Source organism: Triticum aestivum, chromosome 2B (genome assembly GCF_018294505.1).
Source record: "Triticum aestivum cultivar Chinese Spring chromosome 2B, IWGSC CS RefSeq v2.1, whole genome shotgun sequence".
Lineage (NCBI taxonomy): Eukaryota > Viridiplantae > Streptophyta > Magnoliopsida > Poales > Poaceae > Triticum > Triticum aestivum.
Window position 1 is genome coordinate 27294089 of NC_057798.1, and position 27360 is coordinate 27321448.

Below are 27360 nucleotides of genomic sequence, written 5' to 3' on the forward strand. Positions count from 1 at the left end.
AGTGGTATCGTTTTTTAATCCATGTCCCGGCCAATGATCTCAATACATATAGCAGTTACATGGTCCTTATGGATAGGATGATGAATCCAAGGAAAGAGGGCAAAAGCGCCCAAAAAAAGTACGTGTCCTCCTAAGCAGGCCAGGATCCACCCCCAGCTAAGCTCAACTCCCCTAATCTCTCTCTCTCTCTCTCTCTCTCTCTCTCTCTCTCTCTGAACTTCCTGATTTTTGTTTCATGCTATATGATTTGAGCTGCCCCCGTTGCTTTTTCACCAGATGGACAGTCCCCATGCTTGTGAAATTTGAAATATAAATGTTTCAGTTGTGGAATCTACCAAAATATTCAGCAAATGGAAGTGAAGGTCTCAGATTGAATTGAAGTGAAGATTTGAAGCAGATTGTGTGATATATGTTAAATTGTTGTTCCGAAATTGAAATAGATATGTAGATATATGGAACTGCTATATGTGATGTGATATGCAGATTTGTGGAACTTATATACGTGATGTGAATATTTCACTCTTTAAAATTGAAAATTCATATGTCAGTACTTTGTAATAGTCAGTTTCTCTCTCAAGTTCACTCATATAGAAGTGAAATTTACTGAAATGGCATGTGTATGAAATATGTCACTCCGTCAAATTGAAATTTATATCCGTGATGTGAATATTTCACTCTGAAGTTCACTCATTTGGAAGTGAAATTTACTTAAAATGGTACATGTATGGAATATGTCACTCCTTCAAATTGAATTTTTTTATGTCACTCTTTTAACGGCTCGGCAAAAAATGTGAAACTGATATTTCAATGTGTTATTGCAAGTTGTCAAACTAGTTTTTGTGAAAACATATGAAATTAGATTTCTGAAATATGTGAAACTGCTATTTCTCTTATTTGTAACTTCTTATTTTAGTGAGATATGTAATGAAAAATATGAAATTACTTCTCTGTAGCTATTTGTCATATGAAATTACTTCCCTGTAGCTATTTGTCATATGAAATTACTTCTCTGTAGCTATTTGTCATTTGAAATAGCTATTTGTCATATCTCTAAATTAGTTCTCTGAAATATATGAGTTGAAATGATATTTCTGTTACATATGAATTGAAATAGCTATGTAGCTGATCTGTTTTGAAAGAAAAAGTGAAACTGACATATGAAATGCTAAGTTTCACATATGAAATATATGAAACTGCTATTTCTAATATCTGTAACTTGTTATTTCAATGAGATGTGGATTGAAATAGATTTTCAAATATAAATTGAAATTGTTTCAGCCACTTTTGGAATATTCAGTTACAATCTTTTTGGAAATAATTGGGAAGTTGATGAATGAATCAACTTTTCTGTCATTTGGTTTTGTGATCTAAAATTGTACATAATAGTTGATGAAATATGAATTTACAGTTCTTTGAAAAATTTGGTATTGAAATTTGTTTTTCAAAGGATTGAAATCAGTTCTTTGATGATTGAGATAATGAGTTTCAATCGTTTTGAAATATGGCATTGGCATTGAAATAACTGAAATCACACTGTAAGAAAAAGGAAATTGATTATGCCACTCTTTTGAAATAGTAAGTTTCCCTTTCTGAATTATGAAATGTATGAAACTGCTATTTCTAATATATGTATCTTGTTACTTTGCTATTTCTAATATATGTATCTTGTTATTTCAATGAGATACATATTGAAATAGATTTTTAAATATAAATTGAAATGGTTTGCGGCCTTCTGGAATATTCAATTTCAATCTTCTTTGAAGAATATGAAATAATTAGTTTCACTTCTTTTTTGGTGAGTTTGGAATATATGAAGTAAACGTTTTTTAAAATTCAAAATTGTAGTAAAAGATTTCAAATCAATTTAAAGTGAGAGGGGTTGATCCTTTGAAAAAATGAAGTATGTACTTCTGTAACATGTGCGTATTTGTAAAGTGAGAGCCGTGGCAGTTGTGGCTGAAATCACATGGGTGGGTCCAGCTGGTCAAATCACGTGGGTGGCCCCAATATGATGAAATACAGAGGTTTAAATGAATAATAGATTGGAATACAAGGATACAAATTCTGACAACTTTTGAGATGGCAAGATCCTATTGGCTGGAGAAGCTCTGGTAGATCCCGGCTCCGGTAAAAAGAGGTTTGCGCACCCAGGCACCACTGGCCAGCCACACACTCACCACCAGTTAACAAACAAGGACCCATGGACATTGGAGGGAGCGGGTCGCACCACCACCACTGCGCCACCCCCTCCACCATCCAAGATGGCAATGACAAAGGAGGTTGCCCAGTCCGAGCCACCCACGGCCTCGTTTAGCTGCGGTTGCATCCTGCCCTCTAGTGTGTACCTCCTACACGCTGCCGCCACAGCACACCGCTCCTGTGCGCCACTGCACTGCCACGCCCACCGTCAAAGCGCGACACCCTAGCCCATCCGCCTCGGCCTGCTCCGAGCCCGAGGCATGAGGGGGCGAGACCTCCCCGCCGCCATCGGTGCCGACCAACCTTCACCTAGCTGCGCCCTCTGGCGGTGGTGAGAGGGAGGAGGAGAAGGAAGGAGGACCCTGCCTGTGGCGGCTAGGGTGTCCTCCCAGTCGCATGCGGGGCGACGCCGGAGGAGGAGGGGAAGAGGTGGACAACTCCACCTTCGGGGGGGGGGGCATGAACCTGGGTTTGTCTTCGTAGTGAGTTTCATCAATGGGATCCTTGTGTCACCATAGCATCTATGGCTTCCCCCAGTATACCCTCTTATATTCAATACATGAATTTTGTGCGTCGACAATGATCTTTTGTTTGAACACAGAACAATCAAAGTCGCTCACCTACACTCACCTGTATGAACGCATGCATGCACACCCTCCTCCTATGAGCACCTCCGAGAGTCGACAACAACCTGAGACATGTGACAGGTGGCATGGTCCATAGGACCTGGTGCCCATCATTGTGAATCGTGTTTGCATGAGGATATGGTCATTGCATGTGATCGGAAGTAATCTTGTACTCCCTCCGTCCCAAAAATCTTGTCTTATATTTGTCTAAATACGGATGTATCAAGTCATGTTTCAGTATTAGATACATCCGTATCTAGACAAATCTAAGACAAGAATTTTGGGACGAAGGGAGTACGACATTACGTGCATATGTGTACTTTAATGTATCATTGACAAAGAAAAAAGGGTGTGATAACTCGCTCCCTTCATATGTAGTAAATAAAGTGTGTGGCTCAAAGTACACATAATAATAATTCCAAAGAGTTACATGATGAATTGTTGGAAAGTTCACACTAATCATCAAACACAAAGCACAACAATTGCTCTTGGGCAACATTTTTATTTCTTACAACAAACCTCCCCCTCCTCGCGTAATCTTCTATATATTGTTAATGTTTGATTGCTAGCAATCGACGATGGAGCTCCCCAAGAGCCATAATCGGGTATAAGTTGCGATAGTTGGCATAGTTAAAGTAGAAGGAGGAGTTAAAGCATCCAACGTGTTCCTGTGTCATAGTGAAAGAACAAGCATGAAGGTATATGCATTTTAAGTTACAATTCTCAATGGTTATTAACTAGTTCAACATAGCAGTGGATTAACTAAGGGTAATATAAGAATCTGCATGTGTGCCAATGTCATTGCACATCTTGGCACTTTCATATAGTTTATTTTCACATTGTTGTTGTTTCTACATTCAGTTCCAGAAAGGCCTAGATTAACTTTTATTAGCTATTACTTTTGGGGATGTATTTTTTGCAATCATAAAAGAATCATCTTAAGACTATTAATTGTTCATTTGAAAAATTATATGGACATAGTAACCTGTTGGGGGAATTCGCCTGTTTCTAGTTGCATGTTGATTAATTGTCTTGCTGCTTGAAATAGTGGTACTGGATCTCGTTCGACCTAGTTACAAAGACAATATAAAGAATTTTTTTAGATAATGCAAATATCCCAGAAGGGTCAAATTTTATGAGAGCATTTTAATTAAAAGACCAAATGAACACCAACTTCAAGAAATGAAAAACTAACCTGCCCAGCATAAATTAAAGCCAACATCGCAAACGAAGTGTTCACAACATTAGGTTTATGGCTATCAACATAATCCTGTAACAAAATTTATTAGAAAACATATATACTCATAAATATATATGGATAAACTTTAACCCATGCTTCTAGCTGACAAGAGTTAACCCTGAGATTTTAGATGTTGATTTAATTTTCATTTCATGGATTGTGTAAAAATAAATGGAAGGTCCATGCTAATTTGAGGCTCAACATTTGTTCCAATAATTATTTGGATACTCCTTTTGGTAGTACCTATTTGTTTTGTTTTTGTTTTAATTACTTAGTAGTGCTAACACGATCAGGATACACATGTTATTTTTAAGAATCAAGGACCGGACAGGAAGGACCTAAACATGGGGGCGCGTAGGTGAGATCCATGTCACATGAGTATTATGTACCGTCTCTCTCCCATAATATAAAAGCGTTTTGATGTAGTGTCAAAACGCTCTTATATTATGGGACAGAGGGAGTAGTTGTTAAACAAAAGTAACCTAACCTAACATAAGATGTATCCACTGCCCATCGTCAATTTATCTTTTCTCTAAGAAATAAATTTGTACTTTTACTAATATCATGCATAATTTTAGGTCTTTCATGAAAAAAATGGATGTTGATAGCTAGATTTGTCAAATAAACTCTAGTTTCTGCTCTCTTGGTGCTTTCACAAGAGTTCCATTATATTTAAGTGAGTTTTGCCCAATTGGTCGTCCTTTTTGTTGGACATACTTAACAATTCAACTTATATATGTTGAAAGTATAACCACTTTTAGTCCATCCAGTAGATCATCTTCTATTGTTTTTATAATGTTCTCTAATACTTAGTATGATTTTATCACACAACTGAACTATGAAATGGCACCACATTATATTGTGTACTATAAGACATCTAACTACCATTTGAAGGAATTCATTGATGAATTAAGGTAACTAGATATATTACCTCATTATGACTAGAAAGATAGCTTTCACCCCATCCACCGGTGCTTTGTTGTTTTGATAACAAAAAGGTGCATGCTTTCCTGATGGGGTAACTATTATCATAGGTTCTTCCAGCAGCAACTAATCCTCTTACCGCAAACATGGTTCCATAAGTGAAACAGATTGCCCATGTGCCATACCTACAAGATAATAACAAGACTATAGTCCCACATTCTGAATCAAAAGTAAACTAATTTACACACATAAATTGCATAATGTTACTTACCATGAACCATCATTCTTTTGATTGTTTTCAATAAATTTAGCAGCATCTCGAATGCATTTTTCTATCTCATTTCTACGATATAGTGGATGTACCTCTTGGAATATAATCAAAGCATCAAGCACTGATGATGTACATTCAACAGATCTACCAAATTTTTATATGTCACGTTTTAGTTCACTTGAATGGATATAATAATGAAGAATATATGATAATTATGAATTAAAGAGTGTTTGCATCTCTTACGGATAGTCGACAACAATATTCCGAAAACTCTCAGAAGGGTTGAGAACCTAGCTTGTGAAGAAGAAAACCAGTCAGAGTAGAGAGGGGTGATAGAAATATAATGGTTTGGAGAGTAACATGTTCTTGGGAATGAAAGGGGAGAAAAATTCACAAAAGGTTCTTAATCACTATTTTGCAAATTTTATAAGAAAAATACATTGGCAATTAGTAATACCATACGACCAAACAACTACATAGTATTGCAAATAATCCCTACAACGCGTTCCTTCTATATTTCCAAATTCCTATGGCAATGGACATGTTAAAAAAATTATATTGATAATTCATCTCTATTAGTTCAGTTTATGAAGTAGAAATGAGTGTTACATACCTCTAACCAAGAGAAGGTCCGCTTAGATTCATATGTAGAAAAGGTACCATCCTTATTCTTGAGCATGAAAAAATAGAACTTGCTATTAATGAGATGTTTAATGGAACAAATGATTTACAATAATAGTGTGTCTAAACAGTACATATACATGAAAGATAGGATGCAATCGATGGCATCATACAATCGTTCTTGTTTTATTAGTGAGATGTTTAATGGAACTTGCTATTAGTAAGATGTTTAATGGAACAAATTATAACTAACTTTAATATGTATATGTACCATGAAAGATAGGATGCAATCGATGGCATCATACAATCGTTCTTGTTTTATTGGATCTCCAACAAGGTCGGGTGATATCTTTGATAACAGTAGCAATGCCTGAAGGAATTGTGACAAGTTAACCTCTTCCACAAAAAATGACCATTTCATGTATATATATATACCACAAAGAGATATCCTTACGTATCAAATTAATTAAAGAACACAGATACTTATATTAACCTTAACAGCTTCTGCAGTACAGTCAGACACAGACCAACCGTTGTCAACACTTGAAAGGGTCCATGATCCTTTTGATCTATGGCGATAGTAACGTTCATAATTTGGATGGTTGCTAAGGACCTTCAATTATAAGAAAACATGTTACGATTGCTCTAGGATCAATTCATGCATATTATGGAGAACAAAAAACCTGTGAGTTTTTCATGAATTCATGAGCCTTTTTTATAGTTGGCCCAAACTCGCCAATAAGATTTGTGGAGCAATAGGCTTGAATTATGAATGCTATTTCCCAGCTATGACAACCATCATATACCTGTAATATACAATACATCATCATTTGAATTTGCCATATCTGGTGTTCTAATTAATTCCCTTTCTTAATTTTAAATACTTGTTATAGCATTCACTATAAATTAAATACACATATCCATATTTTTCACATTGGGAATAACTAAAATTAAGATAGGAAGAATGATGGTTCTTTTTCATGTCTTATAAGGTGCACCTAAAGAGAATTTGCGTCCTAGTATAGATGCAACTACAATTTCGCTACTATGAAACTTGGGCATGTTTAAATCATGCCTATTGCATGCAACTTAGTTAAGGATCAAAAGAAATTCCTTATGAGACTAATGGTATCACATTATTTGAGACAAACAAATCTATTCATGAATTACGTTAATGTGTGAAACTTTGACACACAACTAAATCTATCAAATATTCTAAACTATACCTGTGCCTTCATCCCATCTTCTGCAAGCCACAAATAATCATAAAACCTTGGAAGATGTTGTTTGAACGCATCCGAATTTGGGTTTTCTACCCAGCAACATATCATATTTAATGCCTAAGAATAATTAAATTATGTTAAATTTTGATAAAAAATAATGTAGATTGTTAGTAAAAGAAATGTGAACTTAAATTTTAATTATTTCACCTTGGTAATAGGGCAAATGCCAACATATTTAGTTGTTTCATCCTCGTAATGGATATGCTTCATGAGGTTACTCAAAGCTCTCTCTCTTAGCTTGTTGGCCGGCCAACAATTCAAAATTGGCTCCACAAACTTGTTTAGGCAACCAAATATAAGATTTTGCGCTTGTGAGCGTGGGTAATGCAGGTCCTCCTGTAACGAAAAACATGTTCAAACTAAACTAGCTTTCCCATCTAGATATTTCATCTTTATAGAATTACCCAGTCAACGTGACATGGATGTACTCCCTCCGTCCCAAAATTCTTGTCTTAGATTTGTCTAGATACGGGTGTATTTAATACTAAAATGTGACTTGATACATCCATATTTAGACAAATCTAAGACAAGAATTATGGGACAGAGGGAGTACTTGATAATTCATACTCATTTTTAAACTTGAAATCACACAAATTCGAACAAAGTTATGTCTTGAATTAGTAACAATTAGCAGTAGGATACATAGTAAGAAATTAACAAACCTTAGCACAAGAATCACGTGCCTTGTCCCAGTCAATATTCATGTAGGGCACACTATAGAGGTCTTCCCGCAATGCTAATATTGTTGGACTAAGGGGACCAACAAATTTTATTCCATAAAGGTATGCCATTGACATGTACACCAATCGGGTATAACACCAAAATCGACCTAGATATGAAGTGTTATTTTTTATTGAATGGCTGATGAAAGATAAATATCAACTAACAGAAAGACAAAAATATTATTTTCTATAGTTTATCATTGGCGGCAGACTTATATGGCGATCCATGCATTGGTGAGCACCCTGTAAAATATACATGAAAACATCTCTTAAATTAAAGCTTGCTCTTCTTATGGGCCTGTCTTCTTCAACAAAACCTTTCCAAGTGCTACAATTCCAATATTTCTTTTTTCTGTAAGTAACTCAGTGTGGTCCCTTACATAAGCCATTAGTCTATTTCTTGCACAACTAAAAAATGTACGTATATCCTACATTTATATAATTTGCTTCTTCTCTTATTATGTACTATATATATTAGCATATTGAACAAGTACCTGGGTGAACTGGAAGAAAATCCGGAACCAACCATAATTCAGGAATAATTGGATTATTTCCTAACCAATCGTAGACTCCTATTATCTGTGATGTTATACACGAGTCGCTTGTGTTAATCTTAGTATAGATATGAACTAATATTATCTCAGTAATTAGGAATAAGGGGCATCATTAAAATCCTATGTTATTTAATTTACCGAGAGCCATATTTTCCCCCATTGTGGTATGGCAGTTGCACTTCCATGAGATATAATCCAAGAACGACCTTTGACTAATGCGTCGAGATCACCATTTAGCTTCTCACCAAGAAGCATTAAGCATACATAATTCATGCATGTTCCAAACATGGTACTTGGCCCAAGAACTTGCTTTCCCCACCCTCCATTCTCGTTCTGCAAATTTTTATAATGCACGACAAATTCGCAATTTTTTTTGTTTTGAATCATATGCAAATATTATGCTAATTCCCTACCTGTTGATTGTAAATGTAGCGACATATCTCATGCTTGTGTTCAAAAGATAGTACAGTGTTAAGTGATCCTGTAACATATAAAGAGAATACCTGCAACATAAAAGAACATCCAAATGTACGAGGATCATCGTCTAGACGAGCAAAATTACATCGATGAAGAATAAATTCAAATAAATAGTTATAAGCTTCCCTAAATCCCAAAATTAGTTCACACATTTAATTGGTCGACTCACCTTAGTCATTCGAGTGTTGTCATTATGCATGTCACACATTTTGATTTGGCAGTGTTTTGGCATACCTTGCAGTAAATTATGGTTATATGCTTCTATGATCCCGAGACATAGTGTAATAACACTTCTAGATAAGAAATGTCCAAGTCTTCTATATTGTTGTAAATGTTCAAGCTAAACAAATTGGGAAAAAGTAGTCCAATTTCATCCATTAGAAAAGCAATTTGTAGCCACTAAACTTGTTATATTTATACAGATCCCAGGAATGAGCATTCTTCTCACAAGAACTTACATACACATAAAGAAAATACATCTACTTGCATAATTTCTTTCGAAGACATTTTAAATTTGGAAATTTGTTTTCTATTAAAAAGGTGAACCTTTTAATGACTCCTACATTTAATATTTTCGCCAAGGCATGGGTAACAATATTACACTTATAGTTTCCTAAATCATATTAGTTACTAGGAAAGAAGTTCTAAAATGAAGTGGTCGATCACCATGAATAACCTCGAATCGGCATAACTTCATCTAGCACATCTAAAACAATTCAATCAATCTTTCAATTAAACTCTGCACTGCAATTACCAATTTGAATAATTTCTGTATATTATGTATGATAGTTATAGATTTTTTCTTATGGGATAGTGCATATGATAGTAGACCATCTATGTGGTTGTATTGCCATATAAAATATACATTACTGGACAATGTAAAATATTTATTGCAAGTACATGTAATGGACATAGTTATCTCCCAAAATCTAGGATTTCACAACCTACATTATTGTTGGTATGTAAGAAAAAAGTAAACAAATATAGAAAAAATTGTACCACAATAATCTTAGTAAAATACTTACAAAGATGGGCATAATGAACAAAATTCCACTGTAATCACCAGGCCAATGCCCATCATGTGCTTGTAGAGTTGAATATTGATTTAATGCTCGCGTCAAAGAAGCAGATATAATTTCCTCAGTGACTTCTATAGTATTTTCAAGCTTAAGGGTTGGAATATGCATTGAAGGTGTGTTGAGTTTTGCATACTACAAGGAAGGATATACACCATTAGGACTAAACAATACATTAAATGATGTACCCTACAAAAATAGCACCAACCTCCATATAGAAACATACGACATGAAGGTTTTCATGATTTAAGTTTGATCGACCTATAGATTGACTATATGGACTATTTGACACAAGATTGCTACCATACATCTACGAATAAAAACACTAAATTTGTACAAAATAACCTACACATTGGTGAAGAAATTTCTATTCAAATTTAGGATAAAATTTGAAAAACTAGCAGAGTGGAGCATGCACATGCGCAGAAAACATCTTAGTCGGTTTATTTTATACAACACAGTAACACATATTCTCCATAGTTGTACTATGTTTTTTTATCTAATAGTGTCAGTTCGTGATGCATGGATTGACAATGGAAATAAAAAATTAACAAACTAAAACACAATGAACGCTCCCCCGCAAACTGAATTAACCACCTCTAGTAAAATATATAACAAAAATGGAGCATAAAATAAACACGAAGGCATAGGCATGACATCAGGTGAGGTAGAAATAGAATAAGTGCGGAAGTGTAATAGTGGTGTAATTCATATGGTTATCTATAACAATGGGTATTTAACTGCAAAAAACCCGGGTATTTAACCACTTAGTATTATAACTACTGTTTTTTTGTCTCCTCCATAAACCGAATCAAATAAGTCCTATAGAATCACTTAAATTTTACTATGTCGTGGTATATAAATTATGAGAGAAAAAAGTCAGATTAGATTTTAAAAATTGATTATAGTTTACGCCACAATCTTTTGTCCTTTTGATTTAGGAAAACTAAATTAAGATTGAAACATTTAGTTGATGGTAAATAATTAATATACACTTTAACATCAATAAAATTCAAACGCTACTTGAAATAATCGTGTATTTTTAATGTGTACTTCAATGTGTAATGCTATATTCACATAAAAATCAATTTTGAGTTAAAATCTTACAATGATTAATCATATCACTCCATTTGACCTTTCCCAAATACATTAAGCCTTAATTGTTTTTTTAGCTTTAAAATGTATGACAATATGGTTTCAAGTTTCACTAATAGCTGGTAAATATTCATCTTCGATATAGTATTATATACACACTGTCCATTCAGTTCAGTATATTTAAGAAAAATACAATATCTAGTATTTTTATGCCCTTACTATCATTTTGAAAACATACTTTTATATACAGGCTAAATGACATGACTCCTTTACCCTTAATCTATTGTGTAGGCGTACATGCACAAAGCTTTGTTATACATACTATTTGTTAATGTAGACTAACTTGCTGATGTTTGAAATCTCATTGGACAACCAATCAGAACCCTATGTGAGGTCTATATGTGACTTCCTGAATATCGTATTGTATGTATTTTATTCACTACATTTATTTGACAAAACTATCGATTACATGCCTTCGTTTCACATCAGATAATAATGTGTCTCATGAAAACAAATCATTTTTCTACTCATAGGTGTGTATTCCTACCTATTTATTTCACTCTATTTTTCAAAGGTGTTTTTGTCATCAGAACCTATAGCCATTGATCTCGGTGAATTTGATTTATTTTCATGTATTTAGTTTAACTTTGAATAACGCAGTTTGATATACTGGATAAACAACATGCCATTCTCCTTCCGTCGTATAATCGATAGTCCAATCATGTGTGTTCAAATGTGTGTTAACACCAATTTTATTCATCATTTGCACTTAATATTTAGACACCTTACGATAGTCGATCAGTTCAACCGCCCCTTATACAAATGGTCGACAACTTGAGTTACACTATTATGCAAAAATAAACCTTCATGTTCCATATTGTAGTATAATAATTTGTATTATATGTTTTTTTAGAAATACCAAGTTGATGTACCTTCTGCAGTACCTTCCAAAAACATTTATCGAGGATGCTCCAGATTTTTTCTAGATTATTGTGTTCATGTCAAAATTAGCCATTTCCTGAAATGATTTTGTATTATTTAGGTACTAAATATTTTTCTAGACACTTCTTGGATATAATTAAAATTGAAACTACATGTATCTCAAATGAGGCCTCCAATGCAAAACGAGTCATATCTAAGTACTTTTGTAACTTTTAGCTCCTAGATATTTTTTTTTCAAATGTTTGCTTAGGAAAGTAACTACCTTTACATACATCTTCTTTATTTTTCAATTCCTATAAAAATAAGATGTGATATAAAATATGAAATTGAAATGTGACTATTAGGCTTTTTAAATCTAAAATGCGTCAAACATTTTCTACACATGGTGTATATTACATTGTTCATATAAAGTTTAACATTTTTTCTAGTTCTTTGCTATTGTTTAGAAATAAAAGGAATTCTAGCTATTTACTGGGTATAATTCACATTTGGACTACGTGTATCTCCAAGAGGGCCTCTATTTTCTAATTCCATATTTAAGTAACTCGGTGCAGTTGTAATGTAACATGTTGAGTTATCGGGTGTTTATTAATTATATCATATGATAGTAGGAAATAATTTCAAGAGTATCCTCATTGATTTTCTAACCATTGATGGTTTTGTATTTGAGTTCTCCTTGTGTTTGCTTTATCTAAACGTGAAATTTGTTCATTTGAAAATATTTCCAATTCATCCAAGCCAAAATTCCCAGGCCCAAACTTTCTCCCTCACCATAGGCTGAGCCTGTTCTTCTTGCTTTCCTTTTTCCTTTTCCCCATCGAATGGGCCAAGCACTTTCCCTGCTAATAGCGGCATAGAGCAGACAAATTACCTAAGGGGCACATTACATGGGACAAATTACAGTATTGTGATACTTTTACCGTTTTTTCATGTATTTACTTTACCATTTAGTCATTTACCTTTTCTGTTTTAGTTTCCGCTTTTATTTTCTATTTTTGTGGTTTTCATTCTTTTCTACTTTTTTCTTATCTTTTACCTTTTTAGCAATTCTTTTATTTTTTCCATTTTTGTTTGTCATTTCTTCCAATTTTCTATTAAATGATATATAAATATTTTTTGGAAGACACATGAAAATTTTAAAAACTATATCAACATGTTTCTAAATTAGGTGAATTCTTTTCTCATTACATACTTTTCAAATGCACAAAGATATTTAAAACAAAATATATATTTAATTATCCATGTACACATTTCAAAAATAAACATTTTTTTAAATATATGAACATTTGTGAAAATATGTGAACACGTTTTCAATGAGATTAATAAGTTTTAATACGTATACACATTTTCGAAGATAAATCAGACTTTTCTAGAAGTACATTTAATCTTCGTAGTTACATTTTTTTACCATTTTTTTCTTCAGAAATGTGTACGTACTTTCAAAATTACACAAATGTTTCTAAAATAGGTGAACATCTTTTAATTACATATTTTTAAATGCATGGACGATTCAGAAAATCAGATGCGCACTTTTAAATTTGTGAATGATTTTTAAAAATGTAGATCATTTTCTTTGAATATATGTATAATTTAGAAAAAGTGAGCATATATTTAATTACATGAATACTTTTTTAATATGTAAACTCATTTTTTTAATACATGGAGAATTTTCAAAAGTACATATACAAAGTGTAATTTTTACACGGGGTCGCAACGGTTGCGGGTTGCCTTGTGGCGTGCAGGTGCGCGTAAGGGTAGGGTGTGCGTGTGTGCGTTCATAGGGGTGAGTGTATGCGCGTGTATATGAGCGCTTGTGTCGTACTGATGTTATAAAAAAAGATATGCACGAGCAGCTTGCTAACCAGCAAACCAATGGGAGATAAGTGGACACGTCTGCTTGGACACCTCGATGAATGCATCCAGACTTGGTGTGTCCACTTATGGATATGCACCCCAGGCAGCCCAGGCCATTGCCTGGGGCGTGGAAAAAATCGTAGGCCTATATTTAGAAAAAAAAAACTTTGGCCTGGGGCGCAGCCCAGGTCCAAGCCCAGGCAGCCCAGGCGTACAGGCCCAGCCGGCAGGCCGTCCCAGGCCAACTCACCCGCACGGCCGCACGAACTCGACAGCGAGACGCTCTCCCGCAAGGCCGCAACCCTAAGCCGTCGCCCGTCGCCGCTCGCCGTCGCGGTGTCGCCAGTCAGGTTCTTGCCTCCGTCCGCCCGGATTCCCCCCTTCCAGCGCCCCCCGTTTCAGCGTCCGTCCCCTCCCCCACCCGATTGTGACGCTGCCGCTGCGGTGCTGCCGCTGCGGGCCTGCGGGAGTGCGGGTTGCTGCCTTGGTTGCCGTGTCCGGCGTCCGGCGAGGCGGCGAGGGCGCGAGGCAGCGAACCAGGATAGGACGCGACCGCACGAGGATTCAGCCTGCAGGCTGCCCGGCCCGGCGTCCAGCGAGGTTGATGCCCTGTTTTGATGGCTTGATGCCCTGTTTTTGTTTATAGATGCCATTGTCTTGTCAGTATTCGATTGGATGATGATGATGATTTTAGTTGTTAGATGCCACTGTTTCTCTGTTTGTTAGATGTGTCATGTAGAAACCAATTTTGACATTGAGAAATTTTTGTTTCTCTAAAATTTTACAGGAGCTTAAGATGAGCAAAAGAAACAAGACATTGAATTCTTTTTTTCAAGTTCGAACCACCGAAGCCGCAGAAACCGGTCCTTCAGCTCAAACAACTGATGTTGGATCCATGGCTGCCCCTAATGTTAGAGCTGAACTCAAACCAGGCGATGTTAAATCTGACCCCGTTAAGAGAATACCAATTGAGGAGTTAGATCCAGACATTAGAGATCTTGCTAGAAGGGAGTACATTAGTATGGGTCCTTGCCAACCAACTAATCATACATATGAAAAGATAAATGGTAGGAGCTTTCATGACTATTGGTTCAATGATCATCGCGGCTGGTTGGAATATAGCATTGAAAAAAAATCAGCCTTTTGCTTTTATTGTTTTTTGTTTAAGCAACCAAGAGCTGAAAACTATGGTATTGAAGCATTCACGAGAAATGGATTCAAATCTTGGAAGGATGGACCTAAAGTTTTTAATCAGCATGTTGGCAAGCATGATAGTGCTCATAATAAATCTAGGCAACATTATGAGGATTTCAAAAATCAAAGACAAAATCTGCCACATGTCTTTGATAGGGGTTCTCAGAAGCAAGAAGAAGAATACAAAGCCCGTCTCTTGATTATATTGGGTATTGTCAAATTTTTGATACTACAAGCTCTTGCTTTTCGTGGTCATGATGAGTCTACTAGCTCAATGAATAAGGGTAACTTTAAAGAGTTGTTGGACTTGTTCATAAAGAAAGACCCAAAGGTGGCAAAATTATTTGGGGATGCGGGAGATAACCATAAGCTGACATCACATAAGATACAAAAGGATTTATGCAAGGCTATCGCACACGTAAAGGTGTTTTGCCTCGTCCTACACGTAAGTTTTCACATTTGCATCTATCGTTAATTAGTTTTGCCTGCTATATTATGCACTGATTCACATTTCAAAATTGATGATTGAAGGTTTAGCGATGTCTGCTATTGAAGATGTAGTCATGTGAGGCTCAGATCAACCAATCATTTGATTTGGTATCAAACTTCTGTATCATTTATCTATGCCACATATTGTCTTTTGATTTGTCTTGCTTTATTAGTTGACCATCATGGAACAAATGCTGCCATTGAACATCATGTTTTTTTTTAGTTATGCAAAACATAGATTGATTCTTGTATGCCTTGAAATTGAAGTTTTTTCTGGGTAGTTTTTAGCCATTAGTTGTTCGCCTGGGGTGTCAGCAATTCCTATCCTTTTTTTTAATCTAAACAAAAATATAAAAAAGCCGATGGACTACGGAAGAGCTGCCTGAGCGAGCCTAGTAGCAGCTCTCTCCCTCTCTATTCGCATGGCTGCACGAGGAGTAGGGCGGACGATTTGATCCTGGTCACCGCATGAGCGCGTCGCCGCCGCCAACAGCTAGAGTCGCTCGCTGCTCCGTGCACCCATGGGCTCGCCGCTCGCCCTGCCACCGCCTAGAGTCGCCCTAACAACCGACAGAAACGTCCTTCCCAATCCTTGCTCTTCTCTGGTGGCCGGTCCTCCTGCATATCGATATGTCGTGCATATCGATAAGTGGACGCGGCATCGGAGAACCAGATGTGAGGAGAAGCAGACGCACATGGGTTCATTGAGGACATGCACGTACTCGAAACGCATTAGTCAAAACCGAGGCTTTAGTCTCGGTTGGCAACGGCCTTTAATTCCGGGTCACCAACCGGAACAACAAAATTGGGACTAAAAATCTTCATCTTTTAGTCCTGGTTGGCCACGGCCCGGGACTAAAGTCCCTCGATGTGGCCACCAGCGCGCGCTAGGAGCTGGAGGACCATTAGTTTTAGTTGGTGACACCAACCGGGACTAAGGTCCCTCCACATGGCCGTACGATATCTCCAACACCATCGAGCCGCGCCACCCAGACTATAGGCCCATGGCACGCAACTGCTGATGTTTTTTGACATGCTCTTCTACTTGGGACTGGCTCAAGTCCGACGTTTGGTAGATATTAGAGCATCTCCAGGCGATCCCCTATAAACTAACATAGTAAAATTCTTAGTGGAGTATATAAACTTCACTATTTTTTTGCCGTTTCTAGCCGACCCCCTAAATTTAAAGGAGTAAACTTCAATTTGATCAAATTTGGAGCAATTTGAACCAAAAGTAGCATGCATTCAAACATAAACATAGGTAGTTTTGCACAAATGAATACAAAACATAAATTTAAGCTAAACTAAGCAACTAATAAACTACTTTCGTTCGAAGTGTAGGTCGAGCCAATCCTTCCTGGTGTGCCGCGTGCCGGGTCCGGGCCGGTGCCGTCGTCGGGGAAGACACTCCTCCACTCGTTGACGTCGATCTCCTCGTTCTGGCCGCCCTCCGCGCCGCCGTCCTCGCCGCCTTTGACCTCATCGTCGGAGATAACGATAACGTCGCCGCCGGCGTTGGCAAAGATCATCCGCTCCGCCTCCACGACCTTCGGGTGCTCCGACAGAGCTCTTTCATGTAGGCCTCGAGGCGCTTCCTTGCCTCGCGGTCCTCCAGCACCATAGCCGAGCTCACCACCCCTGGCTCCGGCGGACGAGGTGGACCGGAGCCGTGCCGAAGGGGAAGTTGAGCGGGCCGCCGCATCGTATTAGCAGACCTGCCAGTGGTCATACTCCGTGGCCGCGAACTCGGCCGTGTGGAAGGTCCCGAGCCACCGCCGGGTGTGGGTCTCCATGATTTCTGCCTCCCACGTCCCCCAGTGCCGTTGCCGGAGGACGACCCCCGCGTTGCGGATCGTCGCCGGGGACCGGCGGCAACCACGTCCAGTCATTGAAGGGGCAGGGGAGGGCGGGGGGCGCCGGGGGGGGGGGGGGGCGCACCGGCGGCGGTGCGGGAGGAGAAGTGGAGGTGGGGAGAAGAGGCGCCGATTTTACTCGGCCGCGTAAGGATAGAGTAAAAATAGTCAGATATTTAGGGATGGAGTAAAATTTACTCCACTAAGCCGTATAGGGAATCGGCTAGGTCAAACTTAGTGGAGTTAAAAAGCAAATTTACTCCACTATAAGAAGATACAGGGGATTGGTTTGGTTTGAAATGCTCTTAGAGTGCTAGAATTAAACCAACACACAGGGAATATGATTCAGCTATGGCGGGGAAGCGCAATCGTTGACTGGCCGGAGGTCGCTGTAGCACCCGAACAGTGGTCGATTCGAGGTCCCCGTGTAAACTCGAGGGAGAACGAGACGTGAGGAGAAGCAGACGTGCGTGCGTTCACCAAGGACATGCACGTAGTGGCAACGCCATGTCCAATACCGTCGAGCCGCGGCACCCAGACCATGGCGGCCCGCAGCGCGCACCTTCACGCCACAAGGCAACCCTCCAACCGTCACAACTCAAGTAGAAAAAGCCTGGCCACCGTCGGCGACCTCCTCCATCGCCATCGGCGACGAGAAGCTCACGGAGGATCGGCGGCAATAGCTCTCCGGAAGCCGCCCGTGTCGCCCTGGAGAGAGCGACGGGGGTGTTGGAGCAAATTTGTGTTGTCTAGTTTTTCCTTGTTTGGTCAACAAATTAAATGTGTGGTGTTGATGGGAGTAAAGCAAATCAGATGCACTCGATCGATCGGCCGGCCATGTCAAGGGAAAGAAGACGTCCTACGTACCTGCATGCGTAGGAGGAGGTCCTGTGACTCCTTCCTCTCGAAGCGGTGCTTTCGGAAGTCTGCTCGCACCCTCTCAACCTCGGCACGCTCCTCCGCTGTGCCGGCGTCGGGGTCGTACTCCCACACCTGCCGGCCGAGGAAGCCGTTGTTCGACCTCAGCCATGGCCCGCCACCCTCACTGGTCGTGAGCCTCCACATGGCTGACTAACGAGACTAGGTCGATCGGTTTGGAGCAGCTAGCTATTGCGGCAAACGAAAACCAAGCTGGCAAAGTGAAGCAGTGGACACTAGCACCACGCTGGCAAACGTTTCCTTCCTATATAGGGAGTGTGAATAAGATTTCCAATTTGGTTAGGTACTAGTCTTGTCATGTACTCATGTGAAGCAATTAATGAGGAGGGTGGCGCTTCCCCGTCGGCCAGGATCCCTACCCTAAGGCTGATTCATAGTGGGGGAGTAACTTGTACTAGTGTCATGCACATGATACTAGTCTAAATTACTATCTTCATAGTGCAAAGTAACATAGTAGTAGTGTTATAGATGACTTCATTAATTAACTTGTAGACTCATCTTGTCTTGGAAAGCGCTATGTTACAGTAACATATTATGTTACCATTTCTCATTAACTACATGCCACATAAGCAAAAAAATCTCGAAGTGCGCTATGTTACTTGCTAAGTTACTCCCACTATGACTAGCCTAATATATAGCCAGCCGCCTCTCCAACAGTGTGTACCGTTCTCCGGATGAATGGGGTATCCAGAGAAGATGAACATTTAGAGGTGGTGCCCTGGTGGGGATTCATGTCCATAAGTGCTGGCTACAGCAGAGTTTGGTTTAGCAGCTGACAGTTGGGAGTTGGAAATATTCTCTGCTACATGCTCTGTGATGCTACGGCCACGCCACGCTACAGTGCCCCTTCCAATTCCCGTCATGTCTTCCAAGCAAAGATTTTTTTTTTAAACATCAGTACAGACACAAGCGCTCATACACACGCGTATACACTCACCCCTATGAACACACACGCACACCCTATCCCTATGAGCATCTCCAAAAGACATCATGATTTGAACCCTGGTGGGCTGGGGATACCATAGTCCCTCTAACCATCCAACCACAGGTTGGTTTGCCCCAAGCAAAGAATTGGTTGAACGGTTTTTAGTCTTTTATAGATATTTTCTTTAGGTATACCGAACAACTACCGGAAATATTTATGGATATGCGAGATGTAAAGTACTCAGTATATTTTCAGGCATGTGCATACTTATCGTGTTTCTATACAACTACACACCCCGGCGTGAATATGTAGGTACACGCCATTTATATGTACACATAAATTTCACATCTAGATATGTATGTACAAAAAAATATTTTGAGTATGAACTTATATATTGGATACTATCAAGTTTCACATATCCGTATCTCTTGTATACACATACCAAAAAACTCTGATGGGTATATTCATAGAAAGGAACAAACAAGGGATGTACCAAATTAGAAAGTTTAAAAACGTTGACGCTATCTTAAACATGGATATTATTGCATGCAAGTAAATTAAAAAAATATATCAATAATGATGCACGTCACTTTTAACCAAAAGCTTTAACGGGATCCAGCCAATCAAGGTGCGCACACCTGACGTAATTTTTCATCCCTAGCGGTCTAAATTTTTTCTCTCATTTTTAACGTCGACTATGTATCTTTTTTTTTGAAGGGGACTATGTATCATTTTCTAGTAGTGGACCCCTTTCCTTGGGTTAGAACTACACACAAATTTTATACCGTCGATGTAGAATTCACATTCCTTCAACATATTATGGACTTATGGTGTATAACTATTAAGGCTCGTCTATTAAATTTGCAAAATTTGAATCATCTTTGGAAGAGAAAGAGGGACCTCTCAAACCCGCCTCATACGTCTGGGCAGGTTGCTCGGTCACGTTTTTTTGACCCAGACGGTCCTCAAACGCCCTGGCTGACCGGCACCCCCACATCCAGCCCAAATATGGGGCGCATATGGGGGTGCTGGGCACACCCGGCACGTTGGCCCCGGCTCACGCTAGCCCATCCGATCCCACATAAATTCCTCCCCATCTGCTCGACGGCCTAAACCCTAGCCACCCATTCCCCTCCCCTCGGCTCCCCTCTGCCACCCAAACTCGTCTCCAGCTCCTTCCGGCTGTCTCCGGCATGGAGGGCAGCGGATCCGAGTCCTTCACCTCCAGATCTGTCGACCCTGAGCTCATCACATGCGGCCCCGAGGAGGAGATGGCCGTCCGGCTAGCGCTCCGCCGCTCCCGGAAGGAGGCCCGTGCGAGGCAATGCTCATACTCCTTCCATCGGGAATCCATTGCGTCCGCCCAAATGGCGCATGGATCCGGCGCTAAGGCAGCCGTATCTGGCTCGCCGGAGGCTGTGCGGTCCTTCTGGCGTCCGAACACCCTCGCGGACGCACAACCTGTCCATTGGCGCGCGGAGCATGCGGACGAACCATGGGCCTCGCCCTCGTGGGCCCTTCGTAGCTCCACCGACGTACTTCTTTAACCTATATATACTCTTATACCCTTTTGTACCCGTGAGATCCCATCTTGGGGCCTTTTCTGGCGATCTACCGGAGGGGGAATCGATCACGGAGGGCTTCTACATCAACACCATTGCCTCTCCAATGAAGCGTGAGTTTGCGGAGATGGCTTCCTCTCTCTCTTTGATTCTCAATACAAAGTTCTCCTTGATGTTCTTGGAGATCTATTCGATGTAATATTCTTTTGCGGTGTGTTTGCCGAGATCCGATGAATTGTGGATTTATGAACAAGATTATCTATGAATATTGTTTGGTTGTTCTCCGAATTCTTATATGCATGATTTGATATCTTTGCAAGTCTCTTCGAATTATCGATTTAGTTTGGCCTATTAGATTGATCTTTCTTGCAATGGGAGAAGTGCTTAGCTTTGGGTTCAATCTTGCGGTGTCCTTTCCCAGTGACAGTAGGGGCAGCAAGGCACATATTGTATTGTTTCCATCGAGGGTAAAAAGATGGGGTTTATATCATATTGCTTGAGTTTATCCCTCTACATCATGTCATCTTGCTTAATGCGTTACTCCGTTCTTATGAACTTAATACTCTAGATGCATGCTGGATAGCGGTCGATGTGTGGAGTAATGGTAGTAGATGCAGAATCGTTTCGGTCTACTTGACATGTACGTGATGCCTATGTTCATGATCATTGCCTAAGATATCTTCATAATTCTACGCTTTTCTATCAATTGCTCGGCAGTAATTTGTTCACCCACCGTAATACATGCTATCTCGAGAGAAGCCACTAGTGAAACCTATGGCCCCGGGGTCTCTTTTCTATTATATCACATCTCTTTTCCGTTATACCGCATCTCTTTAAATCTCGTTTACTATTTTGCAATCTTTACTTTCCAATCTATACAACAAAAATACCAAAAATATTTACTTTACTATCTCTATTAGATCTCACTTTTGTGAGTGACCGTGAAGGGATTGACAACCCCTTTATCGCGTTGGTTGCAAGGTTCTTGATTGTTTGTGCAGGTACTAGGTGACTTGTGCGTCGTCTCCTACTGGATCGATATCCTGGTTCTCAAAACTGAGGGAAATACTTACGCTACTTTGCTGCATCACCCTTTCCTCTTCAAGGAAAAAATCAACACAAGCTCAAGAGATAGCAGTGAGGTTGCTTACATATTGGGCATGAAGATCTATAGAGATAGATCAAGACGCCTGATAGAATTTTCACAAGGCACATACCTTGACAAGATTTCGAAGGAGTTCAAAATGGACCAGTCTAAGAAGGGGTTCTTGCTTGTGTTGCAAGGTTTGAAGTTGAGTAAGACTCAAAGCCCGACCACGGGAGGCGAAAGAGAAAGGATGAAAGTCATCCCCTATGCCTCAGCCATAGGCTCTATTATGTACGCCATGCTGCATACCGGACCTGATGTGTGCCTTGCCATAAGTCTGGCAGGGAGGTACCAAAGTGATCTAGGAGTAGATCATTGGACAGCGGTCAAGAATATCCTGAAGTACCTGAAAAGGACTAAGGACATGTTTCTCGTTTATGGAGGTGACGAAGGGCTCATCATAAAGGGTTACGTCAATGCTAGCTTTGACATAGAACCGTATGACACTAAATCTCAAACTGGATACATATTTATATTAAATGGTGGAGCGGTCAGTTGGTGCAGTTCCAAATAGAGCATCGTGGCGGGATCTACATGTCAAGCGGAGTATATAGCTGCTTCGGAAGCAGCGCAAGAAGGAGTCTGGATGAAGGAGTTCATATCCAATATGGGTGTAATACCTAGTGCATAGGATCCAATGACTATTTTTTGTGACAACACTAGAGCTATTGCCATTGCCAAGGAGCCCAAGTTTCACAAGAGAACCAAGCACATCAAGCGCCGTTTCAACTCCATTCATAATTATGTTAAGGATGGAAACATAGAACTTTGCAAAGTACATACGGATCTGAATGTGGCAGACCCGTTGACTAAATCTCTTCCACTGGCAAAACACGATCAACACCAAGACTCCATGGGTGTTAGATTCATAACTATGTAAATTGGATTATTGACTCTAGTGCAAGTGGGAGATTGTTAGAAATATGCCCTAGAGGCAATAATAAATTGGTTATTATCATATTTCCTTATTCATGATAAAGGTTTATTATTCATGCTAGAATTGTATTGACTGGAAACTTAAATACCTATGTGAATACATAAACAAATACTATGTCCCCAGTGAGCCTCTACTAGACTAGCTCATTGATCAAATATGGTTAAGGTTTCCTAACCATAGACATGAGTTGTCATTTGATAATGGGATCACATCATTAGGAGAATGATGTGATGGACAAGACCCAACCGTAAGCATAGCAGTTGATCGTATCAGGTTATTGTTATAGCTTTCTTCATGTCAAGTATCTATTCCTAAGACTATGAGATCGTGCAACTCCAATACTTAGTGTGTATCTAAAGGTGCTCTATAGGTATCACCAAATGTGTTTGTTGAGTTGGCACGGATCGAGACTGGGATTTGTCACTCCATGTGACGAAGAGATATCTCTGGGCCCTCTCGATAATACAACATCGTGAAGAGCTTGGAAGCAATGTGCCTAATGAGTTAGTCATGAGATCTTGTATTATGGAACAAGTAAAGAGACTTGCCGATAATGAGATTGAACTAGGTATGGAGATACCGATGATTTAATCTCGGGCAAGTAACATATCGCCGGACAAAGGGAATTGCATGCGAGATTAACCGAATCCTTGACATCGTGGTTCAATTCAACAGATAAAAAGATCTTCCTGGAATATGTAGGAACAAATGGGCATCTAGGTCCCGCTATTGGTTATTGACCAGAGAGGTGTCTCGGTCATGACTACATGATGCCCGAACCCGCAGGGTCGCACGCTTAACGTTCGTTGACACTAGAGTAGTATTGTGATATTTGATGATTGGTAACAGAATGTTGGTCGGAGTCCCAGATGAGATCCTGGATGTCACAAGGAGTCTCGGAATGGTCGAAAGGTAAAGATTTATATGTGGCAAGTAATATTTTGGGTTCCGAAAAAAGGTGCAGTTTCTTCGGTATTGTACCGGGAAGCTTCCAGAAGGTTCCAGTGGATTCCGGAGGGGTCCGCAAGGCCACAATTGGGTCTACCACGTCCCAAGGGCTGGCATGGGCTGAGAGGAGGCACCCTAGCCTTATTGGTCTAGGCGCACCAAGTCCTCAAAAGCCCATGTGGCTAGGTAAGGGGAAAGGGGGTGTCCTAGTAGGAATAGGATTGGACTTGGATTTCAAGTCCTCTCCTCCGTTGGCCCCAACTCCTATTAGGAGTAGGGATGGAATCCCAGCCCTCCCTGATAACCACAAGTGTAGGGGATCAATTGTAGCTTTTTCGATAAATAAGAGTGTCAACCCAACGAGGAGCTAAAGATAGAACAAATACTCCCTCAAGTTCTATCGACCACCGATACAACTCTACGCACACTTAACGTCCGCTTTACCTAAAACAAGAATAAAACTAGAAGTAATGAGCGAGAATAAAACTTTGAATAATATGCAAGACAATAAAAGTAGATAACTTTATTCAATGAGAAAGTCATTTGTCCCTATGTGATCGATAACTAAACCGGTGATCATTGTTGCAATTTTATATGAGGGAGAGGCATGAGCTAACATACTTTCTCTACTTGGATCATATGCACTTATGATTGGAAGTCTAGCAAGCATCCACAACTACCAAAGATCATTAAGGTGAAACCCAACCATAGCATTAAGTATCAAGTCCTCTTTACCCCCACACGCAATAGTCCACTTACACAGGTCTGTGTATTCTGTCACTCACGCCACCCACCATAAGCGAACCATGAACGTATTGCAACACCCTACAACGAGGATCCCTCACATTTGCGCGACACAGAGGGCACCATAGGATAGCACCAAAATAAAATATACAACTCAAACCAATCATGATCATCTATCAACCCATAGGACAAAATGGATCTACTCAAACATCATAGCATAACCACATATGATTGGGAAATAATAGATAGTGTTGAGCACCATGTTTAAGTAGAGAAATACAACAGGAATGAAGTGGTTACACCACTGCATAGAGGGGGAGGAAGTTGGTGTTGATGGTAGCAAGGTTGTTGATGTAGATCGCCATTACGATCCTAGCCCTGGCGGCACACCGGCGCCACCGGGAGAGAGGGGGAGAGATCCCCCTCCTTCTACTTCTTCTTCCTTGGCCTCCTTCCTAGATGGGAGGAGGGTTTCCCCTCTGGTCCATGGCCTCCATGGTGGCGGCGGGGCGAGAGACCCTCCGAGATTGGATCCCTCTCTCTGTTATCTTCTATATCGCGTTCCTCAGATCTGGCCAAAAACTGTTTCTTATATTCTCGGAGATATGCAACTCCGATTGTGCAATTTTGACACGATTTTTTCTGGATATAAGCTTCCTTGCGCCTGAAGTAGAGTGCCAACCGACTTACGAGGAGGGCACAACCCACCACCACGCGCCTGGGCTGCCTAGCATGCCCAGGTGTCTTCTGGTGGTTGTGGGCCTCCGTTTGCAATGATTCCACCTCCCAAAAATCACAAATATTCCAAAATAGTTCTCTGTAAAATTTTATCGCGTTTGTACTTCGTTTGATATGGATATTCTGCAAAACAAAAAACATACAACAAACAGGAACTGTCACTGGGCACAGGATCAATAGGTTAGTCCAATAAATCATATAAAATGTTGCCAAAAGTATGTGAAAGTTGTATAATATTGGCATGAAACAATCAAAAATTATAGATACGACGGAGACATATAAGCATCCCCAAGCTGAATTCCTGCTCGTCCTCGAGTAGGTAAATGATAAAAAAGATTTTCTTTATGTGGCATGCTACCTAGCATAATCTTGATCATATATCTAATCATGGCATGAATATTAAGACACGAATGATTCAAAGCAATAGTCTATAATTTGACATAAAGACATCAATACTCAGGCATCCCAACAAACAATCGTGTCTTCCAAAATATCAACGCTAAATAAAGCTATCCCTACAAAATCATATAGTCTTGTCATTCTCTATCTTCTTAACACAAAGTATTTATCATGCACAACCCCTATGACAAGTCGAGCAATTGGTTCATAATTTTTAATGCACTTCATCTTTTTCAACCCTCACACAATACATGAGCGCGAGCCATGGATATAGCACTAAGGATGAAATAGAGTATGATGATAGGGGTAAATATAGGGAAGACAAAAAATTAAGAAAGTCTCACATCGACGTGGCTAACCAACAGGCTATGGAGATGCCCATCAATTGATATCAATGCGAGGAGTAGGGATTGCCATGCAACGGCTGCACTAAGAGCTATAAGTGTATGAAAGCTCGATATGAAAACTAAGTGGGTGTGCATCTAACTCTATAATGAAAAATTCCCACTAGTATATGAAAGTGACAACATAGGAGTCTCTCTATATGAAAAACATGATGCTAGTTTGAAGCACAAGTGTGGAATTAGCATGCCCCTTCTCTCTTTTCTCTCATTTTTTCTCTTCTTATTTTTTTCTTGGGCTCTTTGTGGCCTCACTTTTTATTTTATTTTTTCTTTTTCTTTTTATATTTGTCTGGAGCCTCATCCCGACTTGCGGGGGAATCATAGTCTCCATCATCCTTTGCTCACTGGGACATGCTCTAATAATGAATAATGATGATCATCACACTTCTATTTACTTACAACTCAAAAGAAATAAAAATTACAACTCGATACCTAGAACAAAGTATGACTCTATATGAATGCCTCTGGCAATGTACCAAGATGTGCAATGATCTAGCATAACAACGATATCAAAAAAATAGACAATCCATGGAAATATCATGCTAGCTATCTTACAATCATGCAAAGCAATATGACAATGAATGCTTCACATCAAAACGGAAGCGGTGGAGGTTGCATGGCAATATATCTCGGAATGGCTATGGAAAGGCTATAATAGGTAGGTGTGGTGGCTGTTTTGAGGAAGATATAGTAAGGCTTATGTGTGATAGAGCGTATCATATCACGGGGTTTGGATGCACCAGCCAAGTTTGCACCGTCTCTCGAGGTGAGAAAGGGCAATGCACGGTACCGTTGAGGCTAGCAAATTGCGGAAAGATAAGAGTGTGTATAATCCATGGACTCACATTAGTCATAAAGAACTCATATACTTATTGCAAAAGTTTATTAGCCCTCGAAGCAAAGTACTACTACGCATGCCCCTAGGGGGATAGATTGGTAGGAAAAGACCATCGCTCGTCCTCGACCGTCACTCATAAGGAAGACAACCAATAATAAATCATGCTCCAACTTCATAGCATAACGAGAGACTATACGTGCATGCTTCGGGAATCACAAACCTTAACACCAATATTCTTACTAACCACAACCGTTTACTAGTACCTCCCACATATTATCATCTCTATATCGCAAAACTATTGCAAGGAATCAAACATATCATATTCAGTGATCCACAAGTTTGATGTAGGATTTTATGAC

At 39.7% G+C, this 27360-nt stretch overlaps 1 protein-coding gene across 7 annotated transcripts; it reads right to left on the minus strand.

Moving 5' to 3' along the window:
• Window positions 1-3157: 3157 nt before the first annotated feature.
• On the minus strand, window positions 3158-18565 carry LOC123043239 (achilleol B synthase). 7 transcript variants are annotated; one of them, XM_044465622.1, is made up of 18 exons: window positions 18288-18565; window positions 9943-10128; window positions 8854-8943; window positions 8579-8773; window positions 8381-8465; window positions 7827-7993; window positions 7312-7500; window positions 7108-7221; window positions 6565-6687; window positions 6375-6494; window positions 6153-6251; window positions 5874-5930; window positions 5504-5550; window positions 5261-5404; window positions 4997-5174; window positions 4021-4095; window positions 3811-3894; window positions 3158-3493 (listed from the first exon to the last, which is right to left on the minus strand). In XM_044465622.1, the coding sequence occupies exons 1-18, from the start codon at window positions 18483-18485 to the stop codon at window positions 3377-3379; spliced, it is 2268 nt and encodes a 755-aa protein (XP_044321557.1). In that variant the 5' UTR covers window positions 18486-18565; the 3' UTR covers window positions 3158-3376. The 7 variants fall into 7 exon arrangements, with proteins under 7 accessions (XP_044321557.1, XP_044321560.1, XP_044321559.1 ...); XM_044465625.1 differs by lacking the exon at window positions 8381-8465 and having other exon boundaries at window positions 8647-8773; XM_044465624.1 differs by lacking the exon at window positions 7108-7221.
• Between the last annotated feature and the right edge of the window lie 8795 nt (window positions 18566-27360).

What these genes read in the sequence shown, in the direction of transcription:
- LOC123043239 (XM_044465622.1), bottom strand. Translation starts at nt 18,485, where the DNA reads ATGTGGAGGCTCACGACCAGTGAGGGTGGCGGGCCATGGCTGAGGTCG. An exon ending in GGACCTTCTCTTGGTTAGAG is followed by an intron (nt 5,551 to 5,873) that starts GTATGTAACACT and finishes TTCACAAGCTAG; the next exon opens with GTTCTCAACCCTTCTGAGAG. An exon ending in ATCTTTCTAGTCATAATGAG is followed by an intron (nt 4,096 to 4,996) that starts GTAATATATCTA and finishes ATTTTGTTACAG; the next exon opens with GATTATGTTGATAGCCATAA.